Genomic DNA, 22,638 nt, shown 5'->3' with positions numbered 1-22,638 from the left:
TGGAGGATAAGGGAGAGGTGTTAACTATCACATACCCCTATTTTGGGTGGCTAGATGAACTTAGGAGGGAACTAGAACTGGATCCTTGGGTTAAAGTGAAGAAGCAAAAGGTTGAAGTACAACCTCACGGTACTGGACAGAGTGTAGCTGCCTCTAAGTATCATATTGACAATGGATTCTTGAAGTACAAAGGAAGAATTGTCCTTGGGGTGGATTCTGTGTGGAGAAAGAAATTATTTGAGGAGCATCACTCCAGTCCTATGGCAGGCCATGAGGGAGTGCTGAAGACTTATCAAAGGATAAAAATGGGTTTTTATTGGGTAGGAATGAAGAAGGATCTCAAAGCTTGGGTAGCCGAGTGCAGAACTTGTCAACAAAACAAGTATGAAACTATCTCACCACCTGGATTATTACAGCCCCTTCCAATACCTCAGCAAACATGGACAGACATAAGCATGGATTTCATCTGTGGCCTACCCTCTTGCAAGGGGAAATCTGTGATCTTGGTAGTAGTGGATAGGTTATCAAAGTATGCACACTTTATAGCTTTGGGACATCCTTACACTGCTAGCATGGTAGCCCAAGAGTTTGTAGAAAATATCTTTAAGCTACATGGCATGCCTCGGATCATTGTAAGTGACTGTGATACTATCTTCCTCAGTGCCTTTTGGAAGGAGTTTTTTAAACTGCAAGGGTCGAAATTGTGCATGAGCTCCGGGTACCACCCCCAAAGTGATGGCCAAACAGAAGTTGTCAATAGGTGCCTAGAAACCTATTTGAGGTGCTTTACTAGTTTTCAACCCAAGAAGTGGCTCCAATGGCTTCCTTGGGCTGAATGGAGCTATAACACCTCCTTTCACACTGCCTCCAAGTTCACTCCATTTGAGATTGTATATGGTTTCCCTCCTCCAAACATTGCATCTTATGAACTTGGTTCGGCTAAACTGGAGAGTGTAGAACAAGGCTTGATTGCTAGAGACAGAATGTTGAAAGTGCTTAAAACTAATTTGGTCATTGCACAAAATAGGATGAAGGTGCAAGCAGATAAACACAGAAGTGAGAGAACTTTTGAGGTGGGAGACTTGGTTTATTTGAAGCTCATTCCCTACCAGTTGCAGTCACTCGCAACTCATGTCTATCACAAGCTGCACCCTAAGTTCTATGGTCCTTTTGAAGTGTTGGAAAAAATTGGAGAGGTAGCCTACAAGTTAAAACTCCCTGAGACTTCCAAGATACATCCAGTTTTCCATGTTAGTTGCTTGAAGAAGCATATTGGTCCTGATGTTAATCCAGTGCCATTGTTACCATTGGTCACTGAGGATGGGTTACAAGTTCAAGAGCCTTTGGCTGTGCTACAGAGGAGGGTGTATAAGAAGAACAATGCTGCTGGGGTGCAATTGCTTATTCACTGGAAGGACAAGGATGTTGAAGAATCAACCTGGGAGGATTATGATGAGTTCACTGCAAGATTTCCAGACTTCAAGTTTTAGCTGCAAGTTCTAGCTGCAACCTTGAGGACAAGGTTTAATTGAAGGAAGGGGCAATGTTATAGCTGTGATTATCTTAATCACAAGCTTAGTTATCAAATAAGTATTTTTGATTAGTGAGGCCAGCTGGCAGTAGTGTTGGAAAAACAATATATGTGGCAGTAGTGTTGGAAAAACAATATATGTAACTCATTGTGGGAGAAATGAGGATACGAATATATTCAAGAAAAAATATCTCTTCTCTTTCTCTATCTCTTCCCATAGCTTTCGCCATTGTTGTGCTGCTTGCAGGTTGAGTTGGAGATCTGAGATTTGGTGTATAACACAGACCAACCACTGAACACGTATTACGCATGGAATAATATTAGCGTTCGCCTAGTATGTAATAAACAAAACCGCGGGGCTACTAGAGCCCAACCCAGTATGAACGCCCGTTGGTGTTGCGAATCGGTGAACTGGAGGGTGATGCCACACACCACTCGTACCAAACCTGCATCACCATTCCATTGGAACTCATTCAGAGGCTTATTGTTCATCTAAAACCATAAAACAAGAGAGATGCAGAAGCACCCTATTCTTCTGCTCAATATTATGCCTGCGGACAATGGCCTCAAATCCTTGTAGACAAAAAACAGGATCGTCTTTTAACTGAGGTTAGTTTTTACTTTTTGTGTGCGTGACCCCATTTTTTCTGCATTCCTTGTAAACAAGAAAGAATATTACCTTGGTAGGACTACAACACCGCCAAAAATGTACTTCAAGAGAAGCGCCAGGACTAAGCGTAAATATAAACAGCACGTATGCCATATAACTACCGCATAAGTTTTAGCCATCATGTGTTTTCTTCGAGAACTAACAATCGCAAAGAAAAGCAAGCACAATGATGACAAGCAGCAACCAAACAAGAAAAAGGATAGGCTAATTGACCATTCACGTCAAAAGAGCAGCTGAAAAGCCGATTACGCGACTGGCTACTTGGCCACCATTTACCATACGAGCATTACAAAACACAAATTCCAATCAACTTTTCCAATCATTCCTCAACATAAACAGAAAAATAATTGGGTGAAAAATAATTGGGTGAAACGAAATTTGGTAGTAAGCCAAGTTGTGAACTAGTCCATTAAAATGAAGATGAAAACAGTTATGCTTGTTTTCTTAATTACCAAATTATTAGCTCGTTTGGAAGTGCTTTTAAAATAACTGAAAGTGTTTTTGACGAAATTGATTTTTTATTAGAAAAGAATTTAAATATTTTTTTTAAAAACACCAGATATATGCTTCTTGAAAGAAAATATTTGGTTTCAAAACTATTTTCATCAATATTGCTTACCGACGTTTTAAATATAATCATTTTAAAAACAATTACAAACGAGTCATATGCTAATAAAGTATCTAGCCATTAAAATTCATTCACCAAAAAGCAACTACTAACTGGTGGAAAGAAAATTGGATGAAAATTTTAAAGACGTCGAATTAAAAAGTTGATCATGCTTCATTTTACCAAATCCACAACCACAAGGAGAATGTACCGAACAATCCGAATCGTATCTGCATGCTTTTTCACTTACAAAAAGTTGCTCGACAACGACACGCGAGCTTATGAATATAGATATGAACGGAAGAGCCCGTATGTAACAGACTTCCCAGCGGCTCCTTTCGACGTTAGCACACTTGAAGCACTTCCTTTAATATTGGCATGTCCATCGAAATCGATTGCAGAAACCTGTCCATATTCACACCCTTGACATCCTTTTCAGTCTCCTCAAAATAGTCCTCTCGGGCATTGTCGGCGAACATCAGGGCAACCAACCGAAAGAGCGATGCGTCAAGGGACACGAAAGCACCACCACCAAGGAGACCGGTCTTAGCTGTTGGGCATTTTGTTGAAAACGACGACCCTTGTGCCGTGCTCCATTACTATAAAGAAAAGATTTTCAACACATTTCGTTTAAAGTAGCATGTGATGGGAAATACTGAAAGGGTGATGTTATTCTTTTACTTCATATCTGACTTAATTTAGATCAAATAAATTAAAATTTAATAGACAAAAATTGATCTAAATGTATGAAAAGTAAAAATGTTGTACTGAAGTCACTTGATTAGAAGATGGAAAGAGGATCTATCAGTCGCTATTTTCTTTATAGTTTATTGGGAATGATCAAAAAAGGTCTTTTTAAGAGATGAGTCAAAGATATTTTTTAGGCAATTTTTTATATACCTACATTTTGTTATAAATATTAAGAAAAGTTGATGAGGAAGGATCCCATCGGGATACAAATGATGAGGATCTTAGAGATTCTCATATTTTTAAACGTATATTGTGCGGTTTGTTTTTATCAGGTACTATTATGTTTAATTTTAAATAAAAAATTTAAAATAATTTATAATCTCACAATATACAATAAAATACTAGGATGAATGACTTATGTTCAGTACTCGCTAGGCTATCTTTATCTAATTTTTTTCTTCTAGTTTAAGGTTTTGTGGGTTGATTCTTTTAGTAATGGGAATAATTGCGTTCTTCTTCCGCGTATGCGATATTCAGTGAGATTCTTAGCTGCGGGTAGAGACGTGCCCAGCTAAAAAACGCGTGGGGAGTAATCCTATAAAGTGAGTGCCTGCGATATGAAAATCCTTTTGGCGGTGGCTTCTGGTGGTTTGGGTGGGGAAAATCGACTTTTCAATGGGTGGCTTTCTCAGTCGATCGGTGGAGCTCGTGAACGCGACGAGTCCGGGTGTGGTTCTTGAGATAACGGAGGTGGAGGGCGATGAAAGGCGGGGCAGGCTGATTGTTAGGCTCGGACCTGGGGAGAGCAGAGAGATCAAGGGCAGCAAGTTCATAAACAGAAGCTTAAGTTCTCGTATTCATCGGAGCATTCATGTCACCGCCGTGCTTTCCGGCGGTGAAACGGCGAGAATGATCTTGCGGGCTAACTATTTTGCTGAGAACGGGAAGGTGATATTCCGGCTAGTGGGCGAGGAACTGAGGGATGACCCAGTAGTGATCCCCAATCTCCGTCGCTTGAGGTAAAAATTAATTTAACTTTCTGAGAGCTTCTACTTAACTATCTATGCGATAATATCGATTCATGAACTAAATTGTATGTGTTTGGTTGTTAGGTTCTTCTTCTGTGTTGGAGGAAGTTAAGCAACATTTGTGTATCGGTACATCTCTCTTTCGTTTTCTAATAATCTGTGCTTAACAAGTTTTGATTTTGTGCTTTGGTTCTGTGTTTCGGTTTCGTGTTTTGGTTTTCTACTTTGATTCTGTGTTTTGATTGCACTTTGCTTAGCAAAATTAGGACTTTTTGTGTAGTGATTATGAGTTTTATCGCATAACTGAGCATATTTGGATTTTGTTGTTGTTTTCTGGTTTTGTTCTTTAATTTTGTTTTTCTGGTCTGTGCTTAGGAAGTTTAAGGTTTTCTGGTTTTGTTCTTTGGTCCTGTCTTTGTGTGTCTGTGTGTGATTTGTTTCCTTTTTCAGTCTTGGTGGTTTTTGTGTTCGATAGTTTCTGTCCTGGTTCTGGTATGGATTGCAGGAGTAGTGACATTATTTGTTGACTCGCTTGTCTCAGATCTCTGTATAGTTTTCTGTGAACTAAGTTTTGAGGAAATGGGTTTCGTTGGAAAGTGTTCTTGTTCATTCAACTTGGTTGAATTTGTTGGGGAAGATTTTCAATTTTCAATCTTGGTGATTTGTGTATTTGATGGCATCTGGTTCCGGTTTGGATTGTTAGGATTTTGGGTCGTCAAATATGTCCTAGTTGGTTTAGGATTGTTTTAGGAAACCTAGAGGTATACTGATTCTTGTCCTAGAGGGATTAGGAAAGAATTTCAATTTCCTTATTCAATTTAGGTTTGGATTTCTAGAAGTCTATTTGGATTTGGATAGTGTAATTTCCTACTCCACTTAGAAATAGGAATTCAATCAGCCTTGGGACATGTAAGCCAACCCTATGTCTATAAATAGGGTGCGGCAAGGCTGATTTTTAAGAGAGAAAGAAAACAGCCAGACAGCCAAGAGTTTTGAGATTAGTTCTAGGGTTTGCAAAAGTTATGTAATCTCTATTATTAATCAAAGGAGCGGTGATTTCTCTGCCTAGAGAAATCACAACTGGACGTAGGCATAAGTTCTGCCAAACCAGTATAATTCTTGTGTGTTTCTAAGTTTTCTAATATTTGCTAGTTTAGTCTATTGTCGTTGGTTACATTAAAGAACAAGGTCTAGTGTACGGGTTTTTCAACATGGATTGCAGGAGTCTTACATTATATGTCATTTTTTGAGGTATAGCAATTAGGGAAAGCTCTTCGTTTCAAATTAACATTTGTATTGAAACTTGTAGTACTTGAAAGCGGTAATTTTTATTCTAAGATAATATGATTTTCTGGCGAGAACAGATCCCAAATTTTGTATAATTCGGTATCTATCTTCTTTATGTACATTAATAAAAGCATTTTTGCTCTTTATTGTCAGATAGTCTTGTTTCCTTCATTGAAGCAAATTCCCTGTTCTATCTTCCTTTCTTCCTTGCCACTTCTTGCTCTGGTTCTAAATCAAATGTCAACGTCTGTTTGCTCTCTGGTTCTTTAGTGGATGTGGTCAACCTTTCCCAGCATCACTTTGTTTCACAACCTACATTGTGTTTCTTTTGCCTAGTGCTTCCATCTCTTGCAATCTCCTAGTTTTGTTTTTTAACAACGAATATTGTTCCCTCTTTAAGAGGGAGCAAGTTGTTTTGTTGCTGAGAAAGTTAGATAATTATAAGTCTCAGTGGAACTGGAAATCATATTTCACATTTGAATTTTGTTGTTTTCTGGTATGTGTTTACCAATGACTGTTATAATTTTTAAGCCAGTTAGGGTTTGATGTGAACTTTGAAATTAAACTTGCAAATCCATGATTAGTTGCAGTTTAGTGAGCAGGTTGCCCAAACAAATAACTGTATAATACTCCTATTTAAAATAACATCACTTGGCGATATCTTCATACTTTGAAGTTCCTTACCTGAACACAGTTTCCGACCCACCCTGTACATTGGTCTGGTGAATTTTGCCAATACAGGTCAGCCACATTACTGACTTATCAGCTACACTCCAAAATAGCCACAACCATGGCTTTCTAAATGTCACACAATTCTTTAACCGCATATAAGTTTAGGGTATTCTTTGTATTGCATTGCTTCGTCGACTGGGTTTCCCCTGACCACCTTATAATCTTCTGACGACCGAGTAAAATGGTTTTCATTGCAAAGTGTTTCTTTGTTCATTTATCTTGGCGAGTTGTGTTGGGTGATTTTCTTACATGGTTTCTTTTCTGGATTGCAGGAATCTTTAAATTCGTTGTGCTTGAGTCAAGCCAGTGTCAAAACTCCGAATTCCAGCTTAAGAACCTGTATGATTTGAAAGAATCCGTATTCTAAGACTTAATTGCATGGTGAGAACAATGCCGTCTTGTAAAAGAGAATTGTTATTAGCACTTCAAACTTTCTATAATTATAAAGAAAAATACGCTTATGAGGAATGTAGAATGAGATTTTTGAAGTGCTAATAACAATTCCCTTGTAAAATTCAGTGTTTGAATAATTTGCAGTTACAGAAGGATTTTAGCTCTTGTTAGCAATATTTCACAGCTTTATGTGCAACGTGCCCATGCCTGGCCCTCTATGCCAGTCACAGAGGCCATGGATTCTCGATTCACGGTGCGTCGGGACATCTGTCACCGGTTCCGATCATAGCATGACCGTCACGTTTTTCTAGTCAGTATCTGACCTTGAACCTGTGTACCATTTTCTTCAAGCTTTTGTGGAGAGATATCGACAGTATTTTCAGGACTTAAAACTGAGTCGCCTGAGATCCCAGCTAGATCTCAGGTGGCAGCTCTGATAAAGAAGTGTGAGAGATTTTATTGTATTTTCAAATACAAACCGATATACTATGGGTCATAATAAAAGTGAATGACAAAAATATCGCTTCCTCCGCTAGTATTACAACGACCACTGACCAGTGAACCGATTGATGTATGTAGAAAAATCTGTGCAAAAAGTGCACTTACCACGTGTAACATTCGGATTTTTAAATTGGTAAAGACCATCTTTGCTTTGCCTGTTCAATAGGGTTTACTTAATATTTTATTATATTATTACAAATAATAAAAAGTAGGTATATAAAAAATTGCCTTAAATTTTTTTTTGACTCATCTCTTGAAAAAGACAATTTTTAATTATTCCAAATAAACTATAAGGACTGCTAGATCCTTTTTTCTCTTAATCAAGTGACTTCAGTACCGCATTTTTACTTTTCATACACTTATATCAATTTTTATCTATTATTCTTCAATGTAATTTAATCCAACAATTGAAAATTGAGACGGTTGTGAGAAGTAAAAGAATAATAGCACCACCCTTTCAGTATTTCCCGTCAGATGCTACTTACTGAAAAACAACAAAAATCCAATCTTAACAGTTGGTATACATTGCTATTGGCTTGTACATATTCTGAATACAAAGGAACTGGGGCGAAATGTTTGCTCCCCCTGTGGCGGGGGCACCAAAACTAGTTCACACCGCTAACGTAGTTCAATTGGCATAGATGTCGAAAGTTGTAGGGCAGACCAACCACTGAACACGTATTACGCACGGAATAATATTAGCGTTCGCCTAGCATGTAATAAACAAAATCGCGGGGCTACTAGAGCCCGACCCAGTACGAACGCCCGTTGGTGTTGTGAATCGGTGAACTGGAGGGTGATGCCACACACCACTCGTACCAAACCTGCATCACCATTCCATTGGAACTCATTCAGAGGCTTATCGTTCATCTAAAACCATAAAACAAGAGAGATGCAGAAGCACCCTATTCTTCTGCTCAATATTATGCCTACGGACAATGTCCTCAAATCCTTGTAGACAAAAAACAGGATCGTCTTTTTAACTGAGGTTAGTTTTTACTTTTTGTGTGCGTGACCCCGTTTTTTCTGCATTCCTTGTAAACAAGAAAGAATATTACCTTGGTAGGACTACAACACCGCCAAAAATGTACTTCAAGAGAAGCGCCAGGACTAAGCGTAATTGGTGTCCTTAGTGGGAAAAATATTGGGAACCTGAGGGTAAAGATAAACATCGCGTAAGCCATATAACTACTGCATAAGTTTAGCCATCATGTGTTTACCAGTTATTTGCATAACCATGAAAAAAGAACAGAACTAGGGCAGGAAATTGAATATTTTCTTCGAGAACTAACAATCGCAAAGAAAAGCAAGCACAATGATGACAAGCAGCAACCAAACAAGAAAAAGGATAGGACGGACTACATACCAGCTAAACATGTTTGGTGTTGATGTTGACGGTTCAATGCCAAGATGAACTTCTTTGTATAGTGTTGAATCAAAATACCCAGCGAATCCTGAAGGTGTAGAAAAGAGTAATTTTAGTGACCTGAAAAATAGGCCCAATGAATCAACAGTACAATCAAAGTAGAATTTAGTCATGTTAACAAAATGCAACACACTGACTTTCTTTCAAGAATATTATTCACCTAAACAAATACTATGAATATTATTCACCTTAACAAAAACTATGCCACCACATACCGTGAATCATGGCTGAGCCAGTATCACTTGTTATTCCAAACTGCAACTTTGTGTACCGGTTATTGCTTTTGTCAGTTGAGTTGTTTGGATGATCAAACGTGAACACCTAAAAAAAAATCCAGTGTTCGTGACTAAATGATTGCTGAATAATGACTCCCTATACAATCAAGTTCATATAATTATTATTAAATCAGTCCAGTGAGAAAACTCACAGGTTGAGGAGGAGCAAGTCTTGCAATGTTGTGCAATTTAACAACATAAGCAGTTTCGAAGTGTGCAATATCTTTATGCGACTTAACCTGAAAAATAAAAGCAATAATTTACGAAGGAATCCTCAAACACATAGAATTGAACATTTTTGGGCACAAAGACACGGGCATACATCATTGTAAAGCTTTGAAGCAGTCACCGGTTGGATAAAACTCGTGTACCTGAAAAGAGACGCAAAGGCTTTTTAGACACACTAATGGAGAAAACTCCAAAAATAGCTTTCAAAATGACGTATTGATGATGTTGAACATTTAGTCACCAAGAAATCTGGACACTATCAAGATTCACGACAAGATATCCCAATGTCAATACTGACTTTGGACAGATCATAACAGGGAAGCAACATTGATAAGGAAAAACCAAAAAAATAATAATAATAAAAAAATAAATAAAGAAAAGTATACATACGATGAAGGTATTGAGATTCCATCATCCTTCAAAAGTCTCTGAGCTCCATCAAGGCACTCAGGAGACAGCTCGTTATCGCCAAAAGAACCCAACAATTCACTAACCTATTACACAATCAAAGGCAATATTATTAAGGAAACCCAGAAACAAAAATATGATTATTCATAAGATTACTTGCATACCAAAATGTCAGCTTTCTCCGGAGCATCCCAGTAACGCATATCACATGAAATTATGGTAACAATGTTTTCCCACCCCTCCAGTTTAACCAAGCTCTGCTCCAACAAACAGACACGTCAAAACAAAAAAAGTGGACATGAAAAAACAAGGAAAGTCTGCTTCAAACAAATACCCACAAATAACATTTTTTGTGTGTGTTAATGTACAGTGTGATGGCTTGCACGTCCTAGAAACATTAATTTTACAACTTTAGAAAAAAACAATATAAAGAGAGAATTTGCAACTCACATGAAGTGTAACAACTGCATTTGGATTTTTTTCGACAGCGTAGACTTTAAGCTTGCGCCCAGTTTCTTCAGCTGCCTACAGATGAACAAAAGGAATGGGATCCACATCAATATGATCTGCTACATGTAATATCAAGTCTGAAGATAAACAACATAGTCCAAAAAGAAGTATGCAGAAGGAAGAGAAGGCACCTGCAATGATGCCCTTACAAGAGGTCCACGTCCTGCTCCTACAACCATCAATACCTTGACACAAATGCAAATATCACATATGCAATGTCAGGTTCTTTTGTCATCAAACTTAATAAAACACCATTCATGAGAAAATCAGGAAAGCAAAGTGACAAGTGGGCAGCTTACGGTAGTTATTGAAGATGCCTTGTCATCTGGAACCCTGTCCTGTAAAGCTTTACAAATTGCTCTTTGGTACTAACAAAGATAAAAACAAATTAATACAATTGAAAGCAATATAAAAACCACAGCCTCTAGCAATTATTTGACCCCATAGAAAAACTAGAGTAATGCGCATTACTATGTCTTCCTTTTCATCAGAACCCAGTCCCTCCAACAAGAAGAAAAAGAAAAAGGTAAAACATACACAAAGAAAGTCCAATGTTTCGTTGATGTATTTAAATATGATTATGATTCAACTTAATTATACTGTTGACGTGCAAATTGCATATTGGAAAATAACAATGTAAAAATATCTGAAAAGACTATTTATGAAGTTATTTGCAAATGCACGCATACCTGGATATATTTCATCGTGTCCTTCTCAAATGTCTCATAGGTTTGAGCCTCTAGATTATCCATGAGCGGCTGCATTAGAGTAGCAGAGTTAGCCTAACTTGGATTGGCATTACAAGAGGATGGAAAATCACATCATGTAAAAATGACATGTAGGATTTTTTATTTCAACAAAAAGGAAAAGAGCAATTAAGGCATGTACTAACAAAAAGATAATAATACAAGAGAGCACTTGGGAAATATACGGTACCTGTAAGGGTGACTGCAAGTAATCCCTGTAACCAATCTGCCATACGAGACTTAAATGGTCAGAAAGATTTAATAGCTGGGAAAAAAAAAATTCCAAAATCCAAATTCGCACCCACAGAGAGAGAAAAGAGAGAGGGAGAGGGACCTCAAACCGTTCTTGCTCAGGAAGGGGATCCATCCTCTGGTAAAGATAGCCAACATAATCCAAATACGGTCTCAACGGATGTTTCTGGACACCTAGATGTCAAGAATAACATAAGACAATAGAACAAATGCAAATAAGGAACTTCAATTATATGGTCGGGGTAATGCCTTTATGAAAATACATTTTGTTAACTGAAAGTGTTTTCTTAGTCTAAGTATCTTCTAGCTTGCCTCTTGATATTTGTTCTGTATCAGCAAGATTAATAAATAAATGTTTTCCCATTACATTGTCCCTTCGTATTTGTATCTGATCTATATGAATCCTGAGGTTCAAAATCGAACAAAACTCATTTAGGAAATAAAAGTAGCACTTTAAAAGACAATTTGAAGCTCTTGAAAAAGTTACATATATTGGCTTAGCTTTTCTGCCTCAAATAGTTCAATTACCTCACAAGTTTCAATGATTCAAGACAATGCACTTGTAAAACAGAAGGTAGGTCTTACCATCAACATTATTATCATTATCATTGGCAGCTATATGTGAATTTATCTTGGGAAGACTATGCACCAGTTCTCCTGATAGAACTATCTGCAATTAAATTTTCCATGATGACAAAGATTAGCAAATATTGCATGAAGGTGACCATAAGATCTAAAACTAATGATGTCTATGAAGAATTTTTGCAACTACAAAATCATATTTAAATCAGAACTTATTTGATATAGTAACTTCTGAGCAATAGCCAAAGAAACAATTTGAAACGAAGGTAAACTACAAAAAAAAAATGTTTAACCATGGGTTGTTTATGCTGCAATGCACAGAAATGGAGAACAAACTCCAACGGAACATAGAAATACCATTGATAACAGCTTCATAAATACCTGTATAGAATGATTGAAAAACCCATGAACAAGCTTTTGGTGGCGCTTTGACAGACATGGATAGCCTCGGGCATTTGTTAGAAAGCACTGGCAATGAACAAGACCACTATTAGAAAATTACGCAACAATTGAACCAACAAGTAATCAACTTTCCCCAATACACTGACTATCATATAATACCTCAGTACTGAATATGGCTGCTCTAATAGATTCCCCAAACCAGCGTCCAAGAGAGTTTACAGAAGGTAGAGAACTCCTGAGGAAAAATGACAGTTGTTCAGATTAAAATAAGATGAAAGTTGTTCAGATAAAAAAAAAGATGAAAGTTAGTTCAGGCACAATGAAAACGAATAAACACAAATTACCCAAGTTATAAGAGAATGGTCATTGTTACACTTACAAAACATCAAGAGCAACTGATAACTGACTGTGATGTTCACATAGCAGACGAAATGAATTCCAAATCTCCCAAGAATCATCCTGCAAGGCAAAAAGAGTTGAGAAAAATGAGCTTTATCATCTGGTATGTCAACTTGTCATTATTTTACTCACATAAAGAAGGCCACATTCATGCAGAAAGTTTAAGCCCCCTACGACTAACCTACTCAATGCACAATAAAAAAGAGGCAACTCTCCACACCTGACCTCTTTGGTATAAGACATCTAACAAGAAAGCCAATACACAGACTACAAAAGAAGACCGAGTACCATACATTCCAACTCGTCATGCTTAAAGTAGATTTAGCACAAGAGTTGTCATTTTGGAGGGTCAACAAGAGCCATATGCAACAGAGGTTGAAATTCCATGTATATTGCAATATATATTGGCCAAGAGTCATGACATAAGTTGAAAAATCAGTCACTGGAAACTACAAGGTTCCACCAAACGCAGGAAAAAATAATTATCAAAATGATAAACCTATTTTGAAAACTTATTCAGTAAGGACATCACTCACTGAGGTATCAGTGTTCACATCCATGGTTTCACTGTCTGACTTGACCAATGGAATCCGCAACCACAACTACAATAGAACATAACAAATGGAAAACCAATGAGCTTCAAATGTGGATTACACAGAGGTCGAAATATGTAAACAGATTTGGTGACAATGGTACCTGCATACTGCTTAGGCCCTGTAAAATCTGATTTACACATCTAGCATAATTAGCACAGGATTTACCCTTTGGAACTGGAAGAAGGCATGCCTGCACCAACCAAAGGATGACAATTAAAGGCCAGCAAGAAAGTAAACCCAATAACCAATTCGACAATCAATTATTAGCAAAGCACATAGAAAATTATTCAGCTTCGCATGTGGCCTATGAGATAGCAATTCAAATATTTCACAACAGTGCAGTTCCAATAAAATAAATAAACAAATTTCAATGCTATCAACCTGCAAGGACAAATGAGAAGCCCATGCTATCTCTTGCTTCAAAGTAGTTTCTGAATCGCACCGGAGGATCTCATCTTCTGAATCTAAGTCAATCCATGAGCTAACTTTTCCTGAATAAATAAATAAAAATAAAAATAAAACACACTTTGAGCAGTCATAGGATACAAGGAAATATGTGGTTGAAAAGTAAACAGAACATAAGCTTATCCCATCACATTTAGTATTCTTCAGCCAAGATCTTAGTACAGGAAACATAAAACATAAGTTGAGTAAATTCCATTAAATTACCAAGAGAAGACGATGTAACACAAGAAAAGTCTAGAGAAGTACATACCCACGACATGACTGCTCCATTGGGAAGGACTCAAAACCAAGTCTGAGCCAGCAAATGGAGGAACACCAGATACACCACTGTCTTTTTGCATTAAACTGGGTCGATAAGCAGGATCCATCTACATCACAAAGTTGAAAAAGAATCACTACCCCTTGTCCAAGTTGTGGATCAAAGAAAGCGAAAGGGGAAAAGAATGATCATGCACATACAAAACACTTAGCAGCACAAACAATTTGCTGAGCAGAAGTCAGAAAATTAACACAACATGAATATGTAATGCATTTGACATCACACTCAATACCAAACAAGCAATAAGATAAAGACCTTTGTAGCTCAAAGGAAAGTCCTTATAGCCACCAAAGTTAAGAAATATGAAGGTGTCACAAATTTAACAATGTAGTTAATAGCCTAAAGATGAAACCAGAGGTACAGTTCATCATTAAAGGCCACCAACAGAGCCTTACTTTCGGTAAGCTTACTGACCATTCACACAAAACAGAAGCCATCTCTGGCTATATGTGACTGGCTAATTAGCCACCATTTCCAAAGAAATTGCCCAAACGCCAATAAAACAAGTCGGTCAGACAACACAGAAACATTAACTAAGAAATTCATACCCACAAATAATTGACAAGCAAATAATCAATATTTCCAATCATTTTAATTGGGAAATTGATACTAATGTAGTTAGTGGCTGTAGACTGAAGCTCTAATGTCAAGAAGCTGCACAAACAGCAGTCACCAACGTGGAATTGCTATGGGTGAGCTTACTGACCATTCACACCAAAAAAGCAGCTGAAAGCCGATTATGTGACTGGCTAATTAACCACCATACAAGAATTACCAAAAAAAAAAAGGCTTCAATTGACTATTTCGATCATTCCTCAATATAAACAACTATGCAAGTCATACCAGCAAACAATTGACAAGTGAATTATCGACATTTCCAATAATTTTAAGTCTAATTTGACACTAGTGTAGTTAGTGGCCGTAGAGTGAAGCTGCATAGTCGAGCAGACACACGAGCAACAGCCACCAACCCGGCATTGCTATCGGTGAGCTTACTGACCATTCACATCAAAAGAGCAGCTGAAAAGCCGATTACGTGACTGGCTAATTGGCCACCATTTACCATACGAGCATTACAAAACACAAATTCCAATCAACTTTTCCAATCATTCCTCAACATAAACAGAAGAATCAATTGAAGTACGAAATTTGAAAAATAATTGGGTGGAAAAAAATATAAAGAGAAGTGTACGGACCAGAGGAGCAATGACGAAATCGAAGGATCCATGCGAGAGATTGAAAGCGAGGACGTGGGGCATGTCATCGTTGAACTCCGTCTCCACGCCGCAGTACCGAGACTCGCTCTTGTCTCCGGCCCTTTCGCCGAGCGGCATTTTGCTCCACCGACAGAGGAGGAGGAGGAGGAGGATGAGGAAGAGGAGGAGAGTGAGAAGGAGGAGTGTAGGGTTTTGGTGGGGTTTTTGATTTGATTTGATGTCAACGGAAATGGAGCTGCGTCTAAATAGGGTTTGCGGAACTTTAGGACTAGGGTTTTTGGGTACCGGGTCTAACTTCATACCCGTAACGGGTTAAATTGAATTCGGATTTGTGGCATGAAAAGCCCAGTGATCGTTGGGCTTTTGTTGTGGCCCAGCCCTACTGAACAAAAGCCCAATTCTGTGTTCGATTTCTTATTGCACGCATGTCATAATCAGAACCGTTGATATGATTACTAAACGATCAAAATTTAGGGGGGGTGTATTCAATTAGGATTTTGAGGGATTTTAATTCTTTTAATGAATCTAGGGGTATTCAATTAGGATTTTAAGTGATTCTCTGAAATTCAAGATGTATTCAATTAGAATTTTAAGATAGTTTATTAAAATCTTTAGAAATCTGGGTGTATTCAATTAAGATTTTAAATAAGTTTATAACATTATAAGTGTATTCAATTAGAAATTGATTTTAAAGAATTTGAAAAAGTTGAGGAATTAGAGAGAATTTAAGAGATTTCATAGTGTATTTTAAGCATTCACAAATATCACCTCTCCGCATGAGATTTCGAGGGAATTGAATCAAAATTTTATATGGAATCTCTACAAATCAATTGAACTCCATAAAAATCCATGGATTTATAAATCCATTAAAATCTTTCAAAATCTCAATTGAATACACCCCCCTTAATCTAATTGAAAATTGTTTGGTTATCCATATTTATCAAACAACTGAGCGATTCATCTTGAAAATCCTAATAGCTACCAAAATTGTCAATTTGTTCGATACAAATGAATACCAATAACTAATTTGATTGATTTTTTTGCATGAATAATCTTTAAGATGTGATATTAGAAATAAATGATTCCAATTACCTCAAAACTAGGAAATATGTTGCATCTTGAAAAACCTAAACTCTGTCAACGAAATTTGGTCGTAAGCCAAGTTGTGAACTAGTCCATTAAACTGAAGATGCAAATTGTTATGCTTGTTTTCTTAATTATCAAATTATTAGCTTGTTTGAAATACTTTTAAAATTACTGAAAACGCTTTTGATGAAATTAATTTTTTATTCAAAAAGCAATTAAATTCTTTTTGAAAATGAGAAATTAGGTTCTCATCCCTCATTTTGCTACTCCATTGATTTAAATCTTGTTCATTTTTAAATTTTTATCAAGGTCATTGGGTATTAATAACATCATTAATTATTTCAATGATAAAATATTTTTATTTTTAAATATATTCCTTTAGTGTTAAAAATGTTACAATTAGTATATTTATATTTATGGCTACATTTTTGTTATCATATATTTTTATTTTTAGTTTGTACCCATTTTTAATTTGCAAACCTTTTTTAATTTGTATCAATTTTCTTTTCAGTTTTAATTTGTACCTATATATTAATTTCTTTTTGTGCCCATATTTTTTAAAGTTTTATTTGTATTTGTGCTCATGTGTTTACCATCACATGACATTGTATAATTAATCAATGATAGAAATATTACATATGGTATATTTATGTTTTATGGCTAAACTTCGTATCATATATTTATATTTTTAGTTTGTACCCACTTTTAATTTGCAACCTTTTTTTTTTAATTTGTAGTATTTTCTTTTTAGTTTTAATTTGTACCCATGTATTAATTTCTTTTTGCGCCTATATTTTTAAAAATTTCATTTGTACTCATAATTTTTTAATCTATTATTTTTGCCCTAATTTATTTATAATGTACCCATTCTTCTTTATTAATGTACCACTTTGTTATATGTGAAATGTACCATTTATTTATTTTTATTTTTTGTAAAATGCACCAATTTTTTTAACACTTTGGATACATTCTTTTGCCATTTATTATTTCTTATTGTTACATAGTTTTTATCCATTTATTCAATCGAAATGTTTGAATTTTTTTATTGTAGCCGTTTCTAATAGTATTATAATGAGGGATTTTAAATTATAAGATTATAAATCTCATAAAATATCGAACAATTAATGTCAAAACTATAAAAATATAAATATTAATAGTAATATGATGAGGTGTACAAAGTCAAGGGACTTTAATCAAACTTTGAATACTATTAAGGTTTTAATCAAAAAGTTTTAGGAACTATGGACCACATCCAAAGTATCTATTTTGAAAAAACACCAGATATATACTTGTTGCAAAAAACTCTTTGGTTTCAAAACTATTTTCACCAAAATTGCTTGCGAACATTTTAAAAGCAATTACAAACAAGCCCTATATCAATAAAGTATCCAGCCATAAAAAATTCATTCACCAAAAAGAAACTACTAACTGGTGGAAAGAAAATTGGAGGAAAATTTTAAAGACGACGAATTAAAAAGTTCATCATGCTTCATTTTACCAAATCCACAACCACAAAGAGAATGTACCGAACAATCTCGAATCGTATCTAAATGCATTTTCACTTCCATAAAGTTGCTCGACAAGCGAGCTTATGAATATAGATATGAACGGAAGAGTACGTATGCAACAGATATCCCAGCGGCTCCTTTCGACGCTAGTATACTTCAAGCACTTCCTTTAATATTGGCATGTCCATCGAAATCGATTGCAGAAACCTGTCCATATTCACCCTTAACATCCTTTTCAGTCTCCTCAAAATAGTCCTCTCGGGCATTGTCAGCTAACATCAGGGCAACCAACCAAAAGAGCGATGCGTCAAGGGACACAAAAGCACCACCACCAAGAAGACCGGTCTTAGCAGTTGGGCATTTTGTTTGGAGATTGCGATGAACCTTTCTTGAGCGATGAAGTTGCTCGGTTACTGTAGGCCATAGCAACAGAGCAGCAGCTAGTCCTGCTGTAAGCCTGTGTAATCGCACCACCGCCAACGCAACACAATTAGACAAGAGGGTAGAGCAGCCTTTTATGACAACAGTTTGGTGGCATTAACGATATTTAAATTGGATAGCTACTCTAAAGCATAAGATGCATTCTACGTCACATAAAGCTAACAGATCCAGAAATTCTAGATGAACAATAATTTCATATAGGCAACGAAAAGCATGATGACTCATCAGCATCATAACGCTAGAACTGGTCAGAGTTCAAAATCTAATATAGATATATGCACAAATGCGACGTACAGAAAGAACACTCACAGAGAAATGTTGAAGAATATGACGAAACTAGTGCTTCGGAACAAAGCAGCTTGTGGAAGGGACTTCCCTTTGTATGGGTAAAACAATGACAAGAACCCAGCAACTGTAGATACCAGGAGGAAAGCAAAAGACAGATACCCAAGGACAACTGATGGATCTGAAGGATACTTGCAGATCACAACATCTTTCCCAACCATAGGAGTTCCAGCTGCTGGCTGTCAAGAGGTCAAAAACAAAGTATCCAGTTAAAAACAGGAAATATACAAATATGACTCGATAAAGTTTCTAAGGAACGATTTCCTTTTCTGTTCCTTTTTTTTTTTGGCTTAACCACAATTACTTAAGCAATGACTGCTAATCGTAATTTGTCTGGACACCAATAAGTTGAAACAACTACTCGTTGCACTTCGAATACCATAGAGACACAACCAATTCCTCCAAAGTACAACAACATTTAATCCTCCATTTTGAATCAAGGGTATTTTCAGTTCACAACAAAACGATGTTAGTCGTTAGGGGGATGAGGATTGGTTGGCATCAAACCCGAACCAGGTGCATAGGCATGATTGCTTTCTGCCACTACGATAAAGCACCACCTGCATTTTTTATTAACACTTCGAGAAGACACATCGAAAGGGAACATTGAAGATGACTTATGTAGAATATCATGGCTAAACTCTTGACACATCACATTCACTTAAGAATATGGTTCCCAAATTGCAAGTTGAGTAAAATTTACAGAAAAAGACCCCCTCAAAAACGATGATTCTTCCCTTTATTCGGGAAGATATTCTAATTTAATCGAAACTAAACAGCGGGAGCGGGATTCGAACTACTCAGTCCCTAACACAAAATCACCAATTTTACACAACAAAGCATTCATCAGGCCATAACTTTACAATCTTATCCTCACATGAACATGTTAGGAATGCGGATTACCTTCTTGTTTTCAGCAATAACTCCGAATATGAACGAGAGAACACCGAAAAGTGCCACTGTCAGAGACATCTGCTTCACGGTCACACCCATAGTCGCAAAATCACCAGCACCCTGAAATCAAAACAGAAAATATTCAAATTAGTATAAAATATTTCAAATTTTACTGATTTGAAACCAAAATTCAAAAAATAAAAAACAAAATCAACATAAACTCGACCAAATCAAAATTGAACCAAAACCTAATTAACCTGAGAGAAAAGAGGTGGGGAATTGAATCGAATTCCGAACCAATTTTACAGAGGGAAATGAAATTATCCCCTTCTCTCTCTAACTTTCTCTCTCTAGGGCCGCTTGGTGGGATTGGGATTCTCCGTCTGAGGGAATCGGAATCCAGAGAAATCGCCGAATGGGGGATTTTTAATTGTCTCTCACCTCTTTATTCGGAAGATTCCAAAAACAAGGAGTCAACCGAAGCGGTCCTGGAATCCCTCCTTTCTCTCCGGTGTCAGCTGAGCTGTGTACGTGAGAGACAGTGCATTGGTTTGGTACAGTTGTTTTTATAAAAAGTAGATATAAAAAAAAATTGAGTTTAAAAAGATGTTTGATAAATATTTAAAAATAGTTTATTTTCACAATTTTGAATGAAAAAAAGCTGAAAACGTGAAGCAGCAAAAATAAACTTATTCTTACAACATAACAAAAACATTTTCTTTTTAAGCATAGCAATATCAAACCAACGTAGAGAAAGAGAGTTCACCTTTCAGACTACTCGTTTGGCGCGTTCGCTGCTAACTGTACCCACTGTACAGAACGGCACCGTATGAGTTTGGACGGTATATGCGGCCCAAGGTTAGTCTCCTGTGGGACCCGAATGGTTAGTTTTGGAAAATAGTGATCGAAGATGTTGATGAGGATCGGACGGTCGGAATGTCGTGAAAATTGTGGGAAGTTTTTTATTTCTGTTATTTTTGGAATTGTTTGTTATTTTAGGATTCTAAAATTCTAGATTGCGTACTGGATGTTGAATGGAGAATTTTGGCGAGATTCGTAATTAAAAAATGTATGGATGGAGATTCATTGTAATCAACGTTATGAAAATGATGTTATGAACAGTTTAATATCATATATTGTTTGATAAGAAATCATCTGTAATAATTAATTTATTAATTGTCATGGTAAGCTATTGTTACTTATTATTTTGAAAATAATAATAATAATGTTAGCTGATTAATTATTATTTAAAATAAGTTATTTTCACTTAGTTAGACCATCTCCAACCCTTGGGCTAAAAGCCAAATTTTTTAGCCCGAAAAATTTGGCTTTTAGCCTAGAAACATCTTTTCTGCTCCAACCATACTGCCCTAAAATTTTAGCCCGAAATTATTAAAGAATGAACTTAGGCTAATTTTTTTCTTAAATCAATTTTAAAAAAAAAATAAATATGTAGATTATTGTAAATTAATTTTATGAACATTTTAATCTAAAAAAATTTAAATTCCGATAAACATTTGGCAATAGCCCGGGGGGAAAGCTGAGGGGTATTTGGCCCAGAAATAACATTTGACATTTAGCCTAAAATTTTAACATGGGTTGGAGAGTGTTTGGGGGGGGTAATTTGACTTTTAGCCCAGATTTGGAGATGGTCTTAGAAAGGGTGGGCATTTAGTGGTTTAGCTCGGGCTAGGTTCCAATCTGTTCCCAAATCTAATAGAGTTGGGTTGGCGTTGTTGAAACACATTATCACTCAAACAAATAGGCAACCAACTTACCAAATTATTTTTTGCCGTGTTCCACCTGTTGGGCTTAATTGTTGTTTTCTTATTTTTAATGTGAGTATAAGTGAAAAATATTGAAGACTCATATTATATTAGGCTCAATCATGTAAATTCAATGTTGTAAATCACTACATGTTACTTAACATTAAATCTTCACCATTCAAATCAGGTATAAATACACAAATGCGTTAAGAATTGTTGAATTTTATATATATGTCTATATAATATACATGTGTGTTTAAGAAGTGTTGATTGTGGGTGACTCGATTTCAATCGGGTTATAATATATTCAACCTAACCAAACTCAATCTATTTTAGTTGGATTGGTCGGTTGATCCACTAAAATGCACACTCCTAATTAGAGCATGCCTTATATATATATATATAATAACTTAGATATATCATTACATATTGTACCAATAATACAATAATATGAATAAAGTTATCTCCACAAAGTGTTATATCATTGTCACGTAATGACACGGTGCAATCTTACCATGTAAGAGCACTCTACTCATCTTCAACTCACATACACAAATGTGAGTATAGTTCAACTCATTTATATGATTGCGAGTAAAATATATATTTATGATAAACTCGATGTCTGCGTCTATTACTCAATCATGGTAGTGTAAGTTTGTCGTTAGGGGTGATCTTTCTTTAGAAAATAATAACAATTAACAAACACAAAAGGATGAACAACTTGTCTACATAAAGAATCATCGCAATCTTTAACAGTAAACTACCAACACGGAACAACAAAATGAAATCAACATCTAACACTACATCCAAGTTTCAAATAAACAATGGGCTAGAAAATGTAATTTTCTTAAACAAAAACATCTTGATCAATAAGCAATAGCCCTAATCTGCCGGCAGAGATATAATTAGAAAATCTCCATTTTTTTAGCCTAAACCGATATATCCAAAAACATGCCTACAAATATGTTTTCAAATTCCAACTTTCAGGTAAACTTTTAGGCGATGAAACTCTCTTTGAGCAATGGGTTTTGCATGACCAACTTTTCCCGACAAACTTCTGTCGGCTAAAATTTTAAGCGACGAAGCCACCTTTGACCCGACAAAAAATTTCCGTCCAACAAGGTGTTTTTTTTTTTGTATTGAAAAGTAAAACACCACCATTTAAACAGAAAATTGAAATGAAAAAAAAATGCAGCAATTCTCTTATGCTCGAATCTCTTTACTTAAAAAAATGCTATTGATGTTACTTTTTTTTTATGGAATAATCATTTTGAACAGGAAACAAAAAACCAAAAAACAAAGCAAAAAACAAATAAGAGTTAAGATTGACATAC

General features: G+C 36.1%; 3 protein-coding genes across 8 annotated transcripts; 1 reads left to right on the top strand and 2 right to left on the bottom strand.

Moving 5' to 3' along the window:
- Positions 1-1,833: 1,833 nt before the first annotated feature.
- On the bottom strand, positions 1,834-15,496 carry LOC126632766 (protein arginine N-methyltransferase 1.5). 5 transcript variants are annotated; one of them, XM_050303239.1, is made up of 23 exons: positions 15,244-15,496; positions 13,979-14,096; positions 13,645-13,754; positions 13,364-13,453; positions 13,204-13,269; positions 12,648-12,727; positions 12,428-12,503; positions 12,248-12,334; positions 11,870-11,954; positions 11,367-11,458; positions 11,223-11,258; positions 10,976-11,044; positions 10,586-10,654; positions 10,418-10,471; positions 10,227-10,301; positions 9,941-10,033; positions 9,759-9,862; positions 9,463-9,511; positions 9,293-9,379; positions 9,081-9,186; positions 8,806-8,893; positions 8,498-8,591; positions 1,834-1,977 (listed from the first exon to the last, which is right to left on the bottom strand). In XM_050303239.1, exons 1-23 carry the CDS (start codon positions 15,379-15,381, stop codon positions 1,894-1,896), a joined length of 1,950 nt encoding a protein of 649 aa, XP_050159196.1. In that variant the 5' UTR covers positions 15,382-15,496; the 3' UTR covers positions 1,834-1,893. The 5 variants fall into 5 exon arrangements, 3 of the variants coding, with proteins under 3 accessions (XP_050159196.1, XP_050159195.1, XP_050159197.1); XM_050303238.1 differs by lacking the exon at positions 1,834-1,977 and adding an exon at positions 7,863-8,263; XR_007626819.1 differs by lacking the exon at positions 8,806-8,893 and having other exon boundaries at positions 1,851-1,977.
- On the top strand, positions 3,939-7,602 carry LOC126632772 (uncharacterized). 2 transcript variants are annotated; one of them, XM_050303251.1, is made up of 3 exons: positions 3,941-4,517; positions 4,611-4,655; positions 6,818-7,602. In XM_050303251.1, exons 1-2 carry the CDS (start codon positions 4,174-4,176, stop codon positions 4,636-4,638), a joined length of 372 nt encoding a protein of 123 aa, XP_050159208.1. In that variant the 5' UTR covers positions 3,941-4,173; the 3' UTR covers positions 4,639-4,655; positions 6,818-7,602. The 2 variants fall into 2 exon arrangements, with proteins under 2 accessions (XP_050159209.1, XP_050159208.1); XM_050303252.1 differs by lacking the exon at positions 4,611-4,655 and having other exon boundaries at positions 3,939-4,517.
- Positions 15,497-17,820: 2,324 nt separating the features above from the next.
- Positions 17,821-20,038, bottom strand: LOC126632767 (uncharacterized). The gene is made up of 4 exons (XM_050303241.1): positions 19,796-20,038; positions 19,548-19,658; positions 18,609-18,823; positions 17,821-18,315 (listed from the first exon to the last, which is right to left on the bottom strand). The coding sequence occupies exons 2-4, from the start codon at positions 19,635-19,637 to the stop codon at positions 18,015-18,017; spliced, it is 606 nt and encodes a 201-aa protein (XP_050159198.1). The 5' UTR covers positions 19,638-19,658; positions 19,796-20,038; the 3' UTR covers positions 17,821-18,014.
- Positions 20,039-22,638: the final 2,600 nt, after the last annotated feature.

Source organism: Malus sylvestris, chromosome 8, assembly GCF_916048215.2.
Source record: "Malus sylvestris chromosome 8, drMalSylv7.2, whole genome shotgun sequence".
In the NCBI taxonomy this organism is placed as follows: Eukaryota; Viridiplantae; Streptophyta; class Magnoliopsida; order Rosales; family Rosaceae; genus Malus; species Malus sylvestris.
This window is presented reverse-complemented; position numbering and strand designations above follow the sequence as displayed.